The sequence below is a fragment of the Martes martes genome, assembly GCF_963455335.1.
Source record: "Martes martes genome assembly, chromosome: 4".
Taxonomy (NCBI): Eukaryota; Metazoa; Chordata; class Mammalia; order Carnivora; family Mustelidae; genus Martes; species Martes martes.
In genome coordinates this window covers 70419383-70435925 of record NC_137891.1, presented here as the reverse complement: position 1 = coordinate 70435925, position 16543 = coordinate 70419383, and the positions used below count along the sequence as shown (strand labels likewise).

The 16543-nt window shown below is 39.7% G+C and overlaps 1 protein-coding gene across 7 annotated transcripts in view; it reads right to left on the bottom strand.

Annotated features, from left to right (window-relative positions):
* Window positions 1–16543, bottom strand: part of ASPH (aspartate beta-hydroxylase) — a 218525-nt gene that overhangs the window by 179722 nt on the left and 22260 nt on the right. For 4 of the 7 annotated variants that reach the window (XM_080800074.1, XM_080800075.1, XM_080800077.1 and 1 more), the window contains exon 2: window positions 1974–2123. In XM_080800074.1, the coding sequence (XP_080656200.1) occupies window positions 1974–2123 (150 nt within the window). Of the gene's footprint in view, window positions 1–476; window positions 522–1973; window positions 2124–8139; window positions 8439–16543 lie in introns of those variants that run through there. The other 3 variants (XM_080800079.1, XM_080800076.1, XM_080800078.1) reach the window with 3 other exon arrangements.

Below are 16543 nucleotides of genomic sequence, written 5' to 3'. Positions count from 1 at the left end.
GCCTCCGCCTTCAGCTCAGATCATGATCCCAGGGTCCTGGGATCAAGTTCCACATCAGGCTCCCTGCTGAGCAGGGAGCCTGCTTCCTACTCTCTCTCTGCCTTCCTCTCTGCCTACTTGTGATCTCTGTCTTTCAAATAAATAAATAAAATCTTAAAAAAATAAATAAATAAATAAATAAAAAATAAAAATAAAAATAATTACAATAACAATAACAGAGAGATAAAGAAGTTATCATTTCTATGGCTAAGAAAATATAAATAAGAAGGGCTGATCGGCAAGTGGAGGCGATCTATAGCAGAGAGCTCAAGTAACATAAAAAAGATAGAAAATACCATACTTTCTGACAAACTCAAAGGGGGACATTGGTCCTATACCACCTATTTTCTCAGATGCAGGGAATAACTAAATTAGTAGAATAAGGATAGATTTTAGAGACCAACACAAGTAGACTTAAAATATCCCTAATAGCCTACCTTGAAGTACCTCCGATAAGTTATAACGGAAGTCCTTTGCTTTGGCTGCATGCATGTAAAAACACAAAAATTGTTAACTTGCCCTTAAAAGTACAAACACTTTAAATCTCTTCATTTGTCTAATAGACGTTCCCTAGCAACACAGCACTGTGTAAGTCAACAAAAGCACAGGTCTCTACTCAGAAGTTTGTCTCCGAACTAAAACTCTTCCTTTATTACTCTATCATCTATCCAGAGACACTCCCGTTTAAGAAATAATGAAAAATTTCAACAAACGGCGGATTATCCATCAGCATGTCTTGTCTCCCCCCACCGAAAGATGGCTATAACCTAACATCTAAAGCAGAAGTGCAGAGGCTTTATGGAAGGCGGGGTGGGTTTCAATGCAACATGGTACATCTAGAGGAGCGTGCATTTTTTTTCAGTGACAGGGCCCATACTTTTCACTGGATCATTAGAGGAAGACCATGTATTCACAATAGCCAAAAAGTAGAAAGAACCCAAAGGTCCACCACTGATGAATGGATAAGCAAAATGTGGTGTGTATCCATTCAGTGCAATATTATTTAGCTATAAAATGCAGTAAGTACTGAACCCTGAAAACAGTATGCTAAATGCAAAAAGGCAGACTCAAAAGGACCCATATTGTATGATTCTATTTATAAGAAATGTCAAGAGTAAGAAAATCATAGAAAGTGTATTAGTGTCTGCCAGGAGAGGGGAAGAGGGGGTGATGGAAATATTCTGAATTAGATCATGAGGAATATATTAAAAAGAATAAACTGTACATTTTCACATATTACGAATGTTGATTTTTACGTTATGTAAATTTTATCTCAACTTTAAGAAAAGACTGTGACTTCGAAGTATGACTCCAAAAATGGTAAAGAATCATTAATGTAAAAAGTCATGAAAACCTGCAGTGATTATGGGGAGAGAAAAGGAAAAACAGGAGAAAGGAAGACAACTATCAGAAAAAAACATGGCAACCTCCTCAACAGCATACAGAAAGCACCTACACACACACACACACACACACACACACACACCCTGTCATCATACACACATACACACACTGATTCATTCCAACAAAGACAAAGGGGTGTGCTTCTAAATGCTAAGGTAGGGTCTTGCAAATTGGGTCCTGACATAAAGTCAGTGGCTCATGAATGTGTAAAATTCACAATATAATACAATGGAACAGAAATTATGCAGTATTGCATTTCCTAAGAGTTAAGCACTATTTGATAAAACTTTTCTGTGCGATATACATACATAAATAGTAATTTTTTAATTTTACTACAAATTATGTTCGAAGAAGCTGAAAAGCCACTACTCCCAGGGAACCCCGATAATATCCCCTTCTGTTCCTGCACTGTTGAGAGCAACTGAAAGGCTACAGAACTTACCCCCAAAATAATAATAAATTTTAAAGATTACTAAAGGATGTCTTTCATGCTTACAAACTCAAATAAGAAACAATACCAAAATCCTTACCTAAAACTTCCTCATAATCAACAAGATCAAACCAGACGACAGCTACTGAAGTCCAGACGCCCAGCAAAGCAATGACCATAAACCACGTGAAAAATGAACTTCCAGAAAGTCCTCCTTTCCTCCCATTTTTGTGTCCTCCATGCTTTGTCTCTGTTTAAAAATAAAACAATGTCATTATAGAAGAAGACATTTTACTGAACACCTCCTTTTGCTGAATTATTTCTCCAGTAATTTGAAAGTACTTACAATGGTAAATCATTTCAAAAACAGTTTTCACTCAAATTCTCAAAACATGTTACATGAAATAAAGATTTTTTTTCAAGATTTATTTATTTATTTATTTGAAAGAGAGAGAGAGAGAGACAGAGACAGAGAGGACACAGCAGGGGGAAAGGCAGAGGGAGAGGGAGAAGCAGACTCCCCACTGAGCTGGGAGCCCAATGTGGGGCCGGATCCCAGGACCTGGAGATCATGATCTGAGCTGAATGTGGACATCCAACCATCAGAGCCACCCAGGTGCCCCTAAAATAAAGATTTTGAAAAAGAAGCGATTCTACTCAGACTCAACACCACACATATAAAACTCTGACTCAGGAGTAATGAAAAAAAAAAAAAAAGACCACTCATTGGCGAACAATTTTTTTTTTAAATAAAGGTTGACATAATATATATATTATATGTAATATGTATACCTTTCTTCTAACTTCTTTACATATAACCTCCTCCAAAGTTCAGCGCATATCAATAACTTCATGAAGTCACAAAGAAATGCGGCCACATCCTTTTCTCTGACCCATTAGTTTCTGGAGAACCTTAAAAAGCCTGTTGATGGCCACAGAAAATATCTCCCCCCAAAATGGCTCCATATTCTTAGCCAGAGAGAGAGAGAAGGAAGGAAGGAGACTATTTATAGGAAATAGAGATCAGGGAAGAAGAGAAGCAAAATAGCCCATAAGTCCTCCTCCTTTACAAGATCCACTGGGACCTAAGGAAGCAGGAAAAGGCTCATCATTCACAATCCGTCCCAATGCAGGAAACAGCTTTGTATACTGTGGTCCACTGAGTATCATTTATCACATTTGCTATTCTTCTGGAAATAGGCTTCTTACAGCCAAAAGTAAACAAAAATAATGAAAATCAAGTGAAACTGACAGAAAACAATCCACACCATCCTTAAAAGAAAGGACCACTGCATTCAAATTTCTCTTGAAAGGGAACATAATGTTATTGAAAGGATATGTCATATTCCCAAATGCACTTTGAGAAAAGGAAAGTTAACAAGGAGGTGGTAGAGCAGGACACTGTCTTCTCTTTGTTGAGCACGTGCCCGCGTAGTTCAAAGTGCTCCCACGTGCGTGGTGGTGCGTGACCCTCACAAGGGGCTGGTCAGTGTATCTCAAGAGTGCATTTCTGGATGTTTGTACGGAACAACTCTTTATCCAGTGCAACTGTCCCTCACACTGCAGGGCAGCTGGCCTCCCTGGCTTCCTCGGGTTCGGAAGTTAAGTACCTCCCCAATGATGACAAAAATACTCTGAAATTCGTCCCAGTGTCCCCTACAAGGGTGGTGCCTAGTTCAGAACCATTGGGGGTTAAGGACAAGAATCATCATCCCTGTTTTATAGAAAAAAGATTATGTGGTTTACTCCAAGTCCCAGGCACAAGCTGGGCAGGACTAGGAATTAACCCTGACTTCCCTGGTCCCGAGTTCCCTGACCCACGTGAGTGGGCCAAATTACATGACTTTGACAAAGCTCACTAGCTCTAATCTAGAACCCACTTTCTCACCCCTAAATCCAGCTCTCATTACAGAATACTGATAATAGTACCCAGTGGCTCAAAGCGACTATACTGCCAAATCTTCAGGAAGAAAAAATGAAATGAAATTCTTCTTATTAAAAAGATATGCAGTTTTTTAAACAAATCACTAGTTAAACTTTTCAAAAGGGGTCATAAAAAACTAAATCGGCCTGAGAACGAGTTGATGTGTGCGTATACACACTCAAATACATATATTTTATCTAGATATCTATATTTAAGTCTATAAAAATGTGACTAAGACAAATTTCTTTCTTAACGAAAAAGTCCAATTTCTCTTTCTAATGTTCTTTAAATATTAACAGACCTATCAAAAAGGGCCAGATTTATAGTCATAGGGTGAATTCACAAAAGAATACTTACCAAATAACATATGACCATCTAATCTGTTTCTAATAAGATCTATTATTAGCAGTCTCCTAAAAGCTGGCTACACAAAATCATAATGTTTACATTAAAAAAATTCTTACTGGGCATAGATTATAACGTCGCATATTAAATCCATTTAAAACAGGCTTCACTGTTTCAATATCTGAACACAGCCATGGAAGGGGGAGACTGGGTGAAAACTTTGGCAATGTCGATAGGGGAAAATGATGATTTCCAATACTTCTATGTGTCTTGAGCATAAAAACTGTAAGAACAATATAGAGCATCACTAAAATTTTAAAAAATAAAAGAAAAAAGTGGGGACAGGGGAGCACCACAGATTCACTAACAATGTTACGGGTTTAATTTGTTAAAACGCTGATGCATAGGAGATATTTTTCAATGCTGTATTAAAAAAAATCCTTATTTCTGGGGCGCCTGGGTGGCTCAGTCGGTTAAGCAACCAATTCCTGCTTTCGGCTCAGGTAATGATCTCAGGATCATGAGACAGAGGCCCAAGGTCAGGCTCCACACTCAGCACAGAGTCTGCCTGAAATTCTCTCCCTCTCCCCCTGCCCTCCCCACTCATGTTTGCTCCTTGCCTCTATCAAATACATTAAAAAAAAAAACCTATTTTTATATAGCATATAAATATATGCATACATATCTGTTTATATAGAATACTAATTATAATAAGAAAAATGCCTTCTGGAATATCTATTTACCTCCAAATGGACTGATAATTTAAAATGTGCTTGTAATGAAATAGCTAATGAAATAAAATAATTATCTGAATTCAAAGTTCAAGTCTATCTCCATTTCTTTCTTTTTTTTTTTTTTAAGATTTCATTTATTTATTTGACAGAGAGAGACCACAAGTAGACAGAGAGGCAGGCAGAGAGAGAGAGGGGGAAGCAGGCTCCCCGCGGAGCAGAGAGCCCGATGCGGGACCCAATCCCAGGACCCCTGAGATCATGACCCGAGCTGAAGGCAGAGGCCCAACCCACTGAGCCACCCAGGCGCCCTCTGTTTCTCTTTCTTAAAGCAGAAATGGAAGAGGAAAATTTCTACGATTCTCAAAAGGAAAGACTCATTTATCCAAATTAATTCAGCAAATACTCATCTAAGTTATGGACCTGCAATACCAAATACCAAAAAAATTTTTTTTAATTTAAGTTACATAAATGCATGTACCATAGCAGAGACCAGGAATAGGGAGAAGGGGAGCAAAACACAGTAAAGAATATACTTTTGCCTAGAATCGACTTACATTTGTTTTAAACATGATTCTAACAACTCTGATCTAGTATACTAACATACTGCACAAAACGAAAGAATATACCTTAAAGACAACCTCACCTACAGGAGCTCAAGCAACAAAGTGCTGCTGGAAGGAAGGCCTGTGGGAGGTATGAAAACCAGCAGCAAGAGCAAAGAATTTGAAAAAATGAAATGGCAGGGGGTGACTATGATTGATGCTTGTAGGCAAACATTGAACTGTCCTTAAAATAATCTTGGGGCACCTGGGTGGCTCAGTTGTTAAGAATCTGACTTTGGCTCAGATCATGATCGTAGGGTCCTGGGATCGAGCCCCATGTCCACCTCCCTGCTCAGCAAAAAGCCTGCTTCTCCCTCTCCCACTCTCCCTGCTTGTGTTCTCTCTCCTGCTGTTTCTCTCAGTCAAATAAATAAAATGCTTTAAAGGAAAAAAAAGTAAAAGATAATAATCTTAAATTGCCCTTAAAGTAACCTTAAATACAAGGGAATGATGACCTTCAGATTGAGCCTGTCATTAAAATATTATTTTAAACTGTTTAAGAATGCAAAAAAGGTATAATAAATCTTAGAAATATTTTTCATTTACAGTACTATTTACCAAACAAATTTATCACTTTAAAAGATGAATTCAACAAAAGGGTAAATAGCTAGAATATGAAAATATTAGCAATACTTTATCCATCCTTTCTAATGTCAAATAAATTGTCACTCTAGTATTATTAATCTTATTGCTGTTAATATTTACTAATTCCACAAAGGAACAAACGGTAAATTATAGAAAGGACTCTTTCCCAAGACATCTCTGTTAGGGGAAATTTTTATTTGACACCAAATAATACTCCTGTGATGTGTCATTTTGTAAATATGGTATACCTAGTCCCAAGGGGTAAATTATTTCCTGTCCAATTAACTGAAAAAAGCATAACAAGGTAAACATTTCAAAAGAGTTTAAAACACCCTAAGCAAACCTTAAATCCGCACTTTGTGCCAAAGGTATTCTGGAGCAATGTCTAGCAGTTAACCCTATTTCCTAAGATCAGAATAAATCTAAGAGTCTTATTTCATTTTCTGACTCATTATTTGACCCGTATAGTCCTAGGGATTAGTCAAGAAGATTTTTTTTAAATGGGGTTAAGAATATGGCAAGAACTACATGATTCATTTTTCTCCATGTCGACCCAGCAGAAGTAATGACCTCCAAATCAGAAAACTGTTGTTACATACTGCCCAACACAGAAAATTACCACAGAGAGCAATGAAATGTGTCTCTCTGCAAAATGTGGGCCAGGGACAATAGGTCCTTTTATTTATTTGGTTGAGGAAAAAGAAAAGAGAAGATACACCCCAGCACCTGAACAGGGGGTAGTCAATCACTTAATTGGGTTACAACAAACTACAAATCAACCATGTCTGAGTTCTGCTGGTAAGTTCGTATTTATACATAAACCCCACACTTTAAAAATTTTAACAAAAAAAAAAAGCACAAAAACTGTCAAGCAACTCATCAAACTGATTATTTTTTCAAGTTCAAAATGTCAGCATTTGGGAGTCAAGAACTGTTAACAGTAAGTCAGAAGTACCGCCTGATCTTACCTCACTCACTACACAGATTATATAAACCTCAGAAAAGGGGAGAAATGTCTTGTAAAAGAACTCAAGATACATATCTCAAATTCTTCATCATGGCGACATGAGGTACTTTATCAGAATAGTCAAGTGACCCATTCTAACCATTTACTCACACCGATGTTCAGAGTAGGAATACTCATATTCTCTATACTAATAATAGACTCCTTCCAGTGGCCACTTAGGCAGCTGAGAGTTGGAAGCTGTCTGAATAACGTCTTTTTTTTTTCCCTTAAATAAAATTTCAACATAATGAGCAGGATGGGAAGGCTATAGAAATCTGGGGTCTTGAGATGGTGTTTTGCTTGTGAACACATACACCACAGCAGAACTATGGTAGTTTTTACCAATCTAGTAGGGTTATCTAAACAGAAATAAAAAGTCCAAAACAAATTGAAAAACAAAGCAAAACCATAATGAGCTAATGTAGCTTACTTTCAATTAAGTGGAAAGAGATTCTCACCCTACAAAGTAAGGCCAAAAAAACCAAAAAACAAAAATGTAAATTCAACACATTGTTAAAGAACATTTGTAGTTAATAATTCCATTTTAAAAACAAAAACAAAATAAAATCCTACTGTCTTTACTTCCCATTTAATGCCCCCTTCACAAAAATTTGGTCAGTTTCCACACATGGTAAAGTCTGAGTCAAGCTTTGCTTAAACCAATTAAGTGTGCTCGCTAATACAGGCTGAGACTCACACAGGCCTTAAATTTCCTATAATCTGAGATCTGAATACACACCATTCTTTAAGTTCACTGTAATTACAAAGCCAGGGAAGGCCACTTGTACATTTTTCTGAAGTTTGTACACTGCAGTCTCTGATAGTATAATATACAAAAAGATATTTTAAGACACCAAAACATATTCAGATTAAAGACAGATTACTCCATGAAAAATTTAGCTACCATAAGAAGTTGATGTCTCCAGTAGTTTAAAATAGAAAATGCAGAAGATGTGGTCGAAGCACTTAGCCAAAAATATTTTTAAGAGTGCGCAACTGAAAATAAAGCTAAAATTTGCCAGCTAGATCTTAAACCAGTTTTAACCCAAACAATAAAAATGCACCTTTACCTTCAGCCATTTTGGTTGCTTCAATCCATGAATAATACAGATGGAAGACAAAAACCGAGTGCTATCAGCAGATATTAGGCAGGCCGAACACCCTTCCCTACTAGAGCTTGAGCCTGGCCAACTGCTCCACAGGCAAGGCCTCTAGAACTGAAATTGGACCTGACTGCAAACTCTGCTCACCAGTTATTTTTAGAGGCCTCTTCCTCATGGCCAAATACTGCTAATCACTCAGGCCGAAATGCTCCTAACAATGCAATAACCTTTCTCTCCCACTTATGGGATTCCTCTTGGTTGGTCCTGTCTCCCAACTCCCAAACCCTAAAAAAAAAAAAAAAAAAAAAAAAAAAAAAAAAGGCATTTTGGAGAAAAGGAAATGGAACAAATTGTGCTGCCAGTTTTGTTTTCTTGGGATCGGTCTTCAATGGTTTCAGCCCAACGATCAAATCATTCAAAACTGAAACAAGTCTTGCTGTAACATGTGGCCCCATGCCCGGGACCTGCTTGATCTGGCCCTTCAGAACCTAATCAAATGCTTATATGAAAAAGACCATGACTTAGTTTGTGTGAGTGAAACAGAACACTAAATAGAAAGAAATTAATTAATGCTTTTAGAATTCTGATATGCAGACATTAACCATCCCAAGTCTAATTCCTCCAACAGCAAAAGTAAAAAAAAAAAAAAAAAAAAATTCACTAGAGAAGGAGGGAGAGGGAGCTGAGAATGAAAGCATGGAGGGAGGGAAGGGAGGAGAGGAAAGGGAGGCTGGGAGAGCGAGAGGGGACAGGAAAAGAAGAAATCCTTCAGCATGACAGCTGTGATCTAGGAAACAGGACCTCAAGAGAAGGTATTGGGAATAGAGTGTGCAATTACATTCTGATTTTTTCCACTTCCCTCCACCCCCAACTCCAAATCGTCCCTTCTGTGAAATAATGCTACCAATGCTACCACCATTTATCCACTGATTTAAGATTAGCAGTTCACAGAATTCATCAGCGCTCTGATTAGTGTATATAATTAATTCAGCACAAATAGTATCCAGAGCAAGGCAGCAGGCTTCCAAAATTATTTATTGTGAGTGTTTAATATTTTCAGTCAAATTGAATGCTTCACCTGCAAATTAAACATTTAAATGGTCTGAAGAGGAGTCAGCAACGTATGGTCCCAATATTTGACTAGAAACAGAGCAAGCAAGGCATCAGGGCCAACTAAACAAAACTGACAAGTGTCTTAGATGTCCTCTGACCAAAAGCCATTTCCAGTTTCCCTTTCCTTTCCTCAAAGACCTGTCCTGCTGAAGTTAGGGCTTGCTAAAACTTACATGATAGTGACTCACTTGTTGACAGGGATTTAAAATGACTGCCATCATGCAAATTTAGTATTTTGGAGGCTTTCTTTTGTTTTATTGTTTTCAGAGAGAGGGTGAGTGACACAGGAAACCAAGCCACTATATTCACATGGGGGAGGGGCATAGCCCGTTTCAGACCTAAGGAACCCAATTCGATTCCTGGCTTCTTCACTAACTTCGATTTGGGGAAGACATTAAATTTGGGGACCTCAACTTCCTCGCCTTTAAAATGTGTCCTGGCGTAAATCAGGCATGCGAAATCAATGTTTGTTGAACTCATCCAGGCAATGCATGACCAATGAAGCAATCACTGGTTCGAATCAATGGTGCGAACCGAACAGGACGCACACACAAGCTTCTACATCTCCAATCCCAGCTCTTTTTCATGAGGCCAGCCTGCCTCCATGACTGCCCGAGCTTCTGGGGTTCCTTCCCTCCCTTCCTTCCCTCCCTTGGCCTGTGCCAAGCCAGCTGCATCCCAGTTACAGGTCTGTGGCCAACGCTGAACTGAGACAGGAGTCACACCTACTAAATCCGCATACACCTCATCCCTGAGGCCTTTTAACACAGCTCCAGTGATACCCCCTCAACAAATCACACACATTTACACAACCTTCTCCTTCACATTTTACAAGTCTTGCAGTTTTTTCATAAAATGTTTTCCCTCCTTAGTGTCACAATAATGGCACACCTGCGTATTCTAGATAGCGTGATTAGGATAAATCTGAATAACACTCAATCACATTTCTTGAAGAAAAAGAAATTTTGAATTGTAACTACCACTTATAAGAATAACAACTTATTGGGGTGCCTGGGTGGCTCAGTCGGTTAAAGCCTCTGCCTTCGGCTCAGGTCATGATCCCAGGGTCCTGGGATCGAGCCCCACATCGGGCTCTCTGCTCAGCGGGGAGCCTGCTTCCTCCTCTCTCTCTGCCTGTCTCTCTGCCTACTTGTGATCTCTCTCTCTGTCAAATAAATAAATAAAATCTAAAGAATAACAACTTATTTTTATGACAGGAAATGTTTATGAAAAGCTTAAAAATAAATATATGTGCATACAGTGAATCGTGTGTTTAAAACCCTAGCAATGACCAGTAAAGTTATAAATGAACCAGTCCTTGTAATCACTGCTGGGGCTAATAGTAAGTTCGTAGGTCCAGGCAAAGATCAAACATCTAGCATGTGCTCTGAAACTATTATTATCAGCCTGACACCACTGGAGACCAGAAAAGCCAAGTCTCATGTCCACTAAGTCCAAGCTCTATCTGCTTCCAAAACATACCAGGGGAAACCCATCAGACAGCTCACGGGTCACACGGACTACTTCCCTCCCCGCATCCAAGCAAGCTATCACTGGCAGCAATGGTTCTCACCAGCACACTGGAGTCACCTGGAGGGCTTGTCACAACACAGAGTGTGGGCCTACCCCCAGAGTTTGAGTCAGTGGGGCCTGAGAATGTGCATATCTAACAGGTTCCCAGCCAGGTGATCGGGTGTGGCTCTAATTCTCAAGGTCTGGAGGAGGAAGAAAAGAGTTCTTGCTTTTACCAATTTCTAGACCATCACTTCCTTATCACCTGAAAAAGAAAACAACAACAAAACCCTGAGCTCGTCTGGCCAATGCCATCCAACTCTACTGCCCTCCTCCTCCCTCGTCACTGTCACGGACAACCTCCAGTGCCCTTGCCCCTCACTGACGTCTTCACCTCCATACTAGCCATCAACGCATGACGTCAGTATCTATCTGTGTGGCAAATATGACATGTTTTATTTCATTCCTTCATCCCCAGTGATCCTGTTCCCCTCCATCCTCTATCCAACATTCATTCTTATATCCCTACTGTGGATCTTCTTACAAACCCACCCTAATTCACCTTCCTAATCCTATCTTCATCCTTGCTGAAATATCTCTAGCTTTCCTGGTACAAGCAACCCTGCTAAGAAAGCTCTGTTTGCAGGACCCCATCATGAGTACTGCAGGATACTGTAAAATACCAAAAATATATTTCTTAAACACACATACACACACATACCCCTCTTCATGTTTGTATAGTCTCCAAAGCAAACATGAGCAATTTTTACCACCTGAAACCTAATACTAAATAGCCAGTATTACAGACATAACAAAAGGCAACTCAGCAGACAGTGAGTAAAAATCTCCTTAAACACAGTGCTCCCCGCTCAGTGCTGGAAGATTTAGGTTGTGCCGAATGTGTGATACATAGGATAAAAACACCCACTCGGATGATAACCCTCGCATGTCCAGCTTGTTTACTCAACAGCTTCTTCTTGGATCCTGTAGTTCTCTTGTTTCTACCTTCTTCTGAACCCCTCCTTGCCTCCTGCCTTTACATCTTTCCATATCCATCTTAAGAGTCCACAGTTCATCAGTGAAATCACTCCCTGACTCACTAAACCCCTTGTCCTTCTATCCCTTCAGGGCATCCATCTGCCATATCTCCCTGGATTAACACCATTATTCTCCCTCCCTATGACTGGAAGGGCAGCGAGGCACACCAAAGGAAGTTATGCACAGACACAGTGGAGCCAACCCCAATCAGCCGTCAGGGCTGTGTGTCCATCCTGCCCAGGCTCTAAAACACTCTCCTGCTCTCCACAAGGGCTATTTCCAACATCTCTGCCCCTAATCTATTTTCTCATACTCAGAAAATGCCAGCGCCTCTTACATCACAGAAGCCTCAGCAGGAAACTCTCCACCGCATTGCCAACCATCACTAACCTCCATTCACCACCTCTATTCTCTGCTTTCCTCCCAAGCCCTTGGCTCCCTCACTCTGCTCATCTTCTCACTCTCTTGTACCCGCAGCCACTCAAGCCTGTTCCTGCTCTCTCTCCTCCCCGTCACACAGGACATTCTCATCAGAGCTGTTACTTCACTGCTTTCACTTTCTGGTGGCCCACGACCCGCAAGCTGCGACTGGCTTCTGCACAACACAGTTGCTCTGACGTCATGCCTGTGACTTCCAGGTCACCGAACCCCATGGAACGTTCTCAGTCTCATCTTACTTGCCCTCTCAGAAGACTTCTCCCTCCTTAAACATTCTCCTTCCTTGACTTTCATTGCTTCAGAATCATCTGGTATATGTTCTACTTTTCTGGCCTTTCTAATTCTCAATCTCCTTTGCTAGTTCAGTCTCCTCTAATTGACTTTTCAATGTGGAAATTCTGTATGCCTTGGTCCTATGCCATCTTCTTAGTTGACTTTGAGCCACCCTCCATATGGCTTAAATTCTCTCCTCAAAGGAGAATATCTGCCCACTCAATATCCCATCTGAATACTTAACAGAAACGCTAAACTCCATATACACAACTGAACCCACGATCTTTCCCCTCTCCTCTTTAGCTGTCCGGATCTCAGAAGCACTTCCATCAAACCAGCTGCTTAAACCAAATATCTGGGATTCATCCCTGACTTCATTCTCTTCCTCTTTTCCCAAACACCCATCTCTCAGAGTCTGACGCAGCCATCACACTGACACAAATGGATTACAACTACGCCAGAGTACAAATTCCCCTCAGCCCCTGGGTCATCCTTGTCTATTTACCACAGTATGATATTTTTTAAAAAACCATTTATATGTGCCATGACATAAAAAATGGGAAACTGTGTCTCAAATCGCTGATCTTTCTGCCTCTCTGAGGCAGCCCAAATCCTCACTACCATCATCTCCTAGGCTACTGCAATACTTTAACATACCTTTATTGCTCCATTCAGCAGCCACAATATTTTTTTTCTTTTTTTAAGGATGTATTTATTAATTTGAAAGAGACAGAGAGCGCTCACATGAGTATGCACAGGGTGGGGGTGCAGAGGGACAGAGAGAATCTCGATCAGACTCCCCTCTGAGCACGGAGTCTGACACAGATCTCCATCCCACGAGCCTGAGATCACGACCTGAGCCGAAATCAAGAGTTGGATGCGTAACCAACTGAGCCACCCAGGCACCCCCACGATATTTTTTTTCCAATCCAATTATATCATTACCCTCTAAAAACCCCTGAATGGCTTCACACTATTCTCAGGATAAAATAAAAACTTTTGATGTGGTCTACTAGCCGACAGCCTGAGTTGGCCCCAGCCTACCACTCTGGCTTTCATTTTGTGTCATTTCCTGTAGCTGCATAAGTTCCAGATACAAAAAACAAAAAACAACAAAAAAAAAACCTCACCCCGCTCTGGTCCTGTTGCAGGGTCTCTGCATAGGCTGTGCTCTCTTCCTGAACATCAACACTGGTGGACTACCATATATTTCTCCCCAGCCTACCTACCTCCTGCTTGTTCTGCTTAAATCCCGCCTCTTCAAGGAAGCCTTCCCAAAATGCTGTGACAGCATTTTCTTTTTCTGTTGTTTCTCTTTTTTTACTATTTTTTTCATTATGATATGTATATTCTTTAATCCCCATTTCCTATTTCCCCCATCCCTTACTCACCTCCCCTCTAGTAACTATCAGTTTATTCTCTATAATTAAGAGTGTTTCTTGGTTTGCCTCTCTCTCTTTTCCTTGGCTTGTTTGTTTTGTTTCTTAAATTCCATACATGAGTGAAATCACATGGTATTTGTCTTTCTCTGACTGGCTTATTTCACTTAGCGTTATACCCTTTAGCTCTATCCATGTTATTGTAAATGGCAAGATTTCATTCTTTGTTATGGCTAGATAATATTCCATTATATACATATACCACATCTTCTTTATCCATTCACCTATCATTGGGCACTTGGGCTGCTTCCATAGTTTGGCTGTGATAAATAATGCTGCAATAAGCATTGGGGTACATATATCCATCTGAATTACTTTGAGGGTACTTTGAGGGTACTTTGAGGGTAAATATCTAGTAGTATGATTACTGGATCATAGGGTAGTTCTATTTTTAATTTTTTGAGGAACCTCCGTACTATTTTCCAGAGTGATTGCAGCAGTTTGTATTTCCAAACAGTGCAAGAGGGTTCCTTTTTCTCCACATCCTCACCACCATTTGTTGCTTGTTGTGTTTTTGATTTTAGACATTCTCACAGGTGTGAGGTGAGCTATCACCGTAGTTTTGATTTGCAGTTCCCTGATGATGAGTCATGTTGACCATCTTTTCATGTGTCTGTTGGCCATTTGTATGTCTTCTCCAGAGAAGTGTCTGTTCAGGTGTTCTGCCCACTTTTTATTAATTGGAATATTTGTTTTTTGGGTGTTGAGTGGAATCAATTCTTTATAGATCTTGGATACTTACCCTTTATCAGCTATGTCACCGGCAAATATCTTCCCCCATTCATAGACTGCCTTTCCGTTCTTTTGATTATTTATTTCATTGTGCAGCAACTTTTTCTTTTGATGTAGTCCTAAAAGTTTATTTTTACTTTTATTTCTCTTTCCTCAGGAGACATATCTAGAAAAATGTTGCTATGGCCAACGTCAGAGAAATGACTGCCTGTTCTCTCTCCAGGGATTTTCATGGTTTCAGGTCTCACATTCAGGTCAGGTCCTTAATCAATTTTGAGTTTATTTTTGTGTATGGTGAAAGAAAGTGGTCCAGTTTCCCCAACACCATTTGTTGAAGAAAATACTCTTTTCCAATTGTATATTCATTCCTGTGAGAGCACTTTCTAATATGCTCTCATGGTAGTATGTACTTCTTCCTAAAGTTACTTCATTGGTATTTAGTTCTTAAATCTCTTTCTTCCTCCAGAATGCAAGTTTCATAAAGCCAAGGACTGCATCTGCCTTGTTGATTACTGTACATTTGTCTTATACCTTGTAAAACTCCATAAACAGTTGTTGAATGAATAAACTCCTTTTCAAATTCTTGATTATTATATGAGTAATCAAACCTCTTTCTGCTAACGTGAGAAATAAGGGTGCAAAGTTTAGTCCAACAAATGCCACGACACTTCAATTTTCCTCCATCTCCATGAGTTATGTTAAAATTAACTCACAATAGGAAAAGACTTACAAATAGTTAAGAGAAATATTAAAAAAGAAGCTCAGTGTTCACCAAACACTGGTTCTGAACTCAAACTGGTCTATGAGCAAGTTTTCATTGCTTTGTGTCAGAAAAATTCCTCACTGATCCATCTTCAGTGACTATCACCTATGTTGAACATAAGAACGCCCAAGTTGGAAGGACGCCGCAGTGCCATGCACCTGGCTCCACAGTCAGATGCCTCACACTGCTCTCCTGACTGACCCTGTACAGAAAAGGCATGAGTGGCTAAGGGAGTGACAAGGGGTATTACAATTTAGTAAAATGAAATTGAGAAAGTCATTTACATTTTCACCAATATAAGTAAGGGAAAGTGAAATATTAGCCGCATCTATTTTTTTGGAACCTTTATTTTTTGGAACCTTTATTACTCTTTGGAACCCCAGGTTGAGGAATCACTGTTCCAGGTACACCTGTGTTTGTGTTCTGGATTCAGTTGTTCTCTTCAGCAGTGATGAACACAGGTCCATCGACCACCTTATGGATCTGTGATTTACCAAAGGTCCATTAGTGAAATGCTAAAATCATGATATAAATGGTAGTGAATTCCAAAACCTCATTTCTCCCACCACGTCCAATGGGTTAGTGCTTTCAACTTAATTAGTTCTCCCTACAGAGGACTCGAGAAAGAGGAAACACTTGAGGGAAAAAGCACTCCTTGGTTAATCGGTCATCTGTATGTGGGTAAGAGTTATTAATGGTGGTCAGTTACTATTGAGTTCAAAATCAGACAGTCTGCTGCTGAACTGGAAGTAGCAGGAGGTATAAAGAAAACTGAGTTGTGGTGTCCAGTCAGAAACTCTGAGGTAGTGAAAAGTTGTTCAAGCAAACAAACAAAAAGTTCTTTTTCCAAAACTAAAAAGAGTAACATGAAAAAAAAAGCCTAGTCCCACTCATTTAACTCCAGTGGTGAGGCAATGGGACCAGGTCACAAAGCCAACAGGTAAGACCACAACTGATTTGCAGCTGTGTCCCCAAAGGCTTTTTGACCTTAACCACTTTAGAAAGCAAAAGATCCAAAGGTGTCCTTCCTCACCAGTTTCCACTTCTACGACAAAAGAATTCA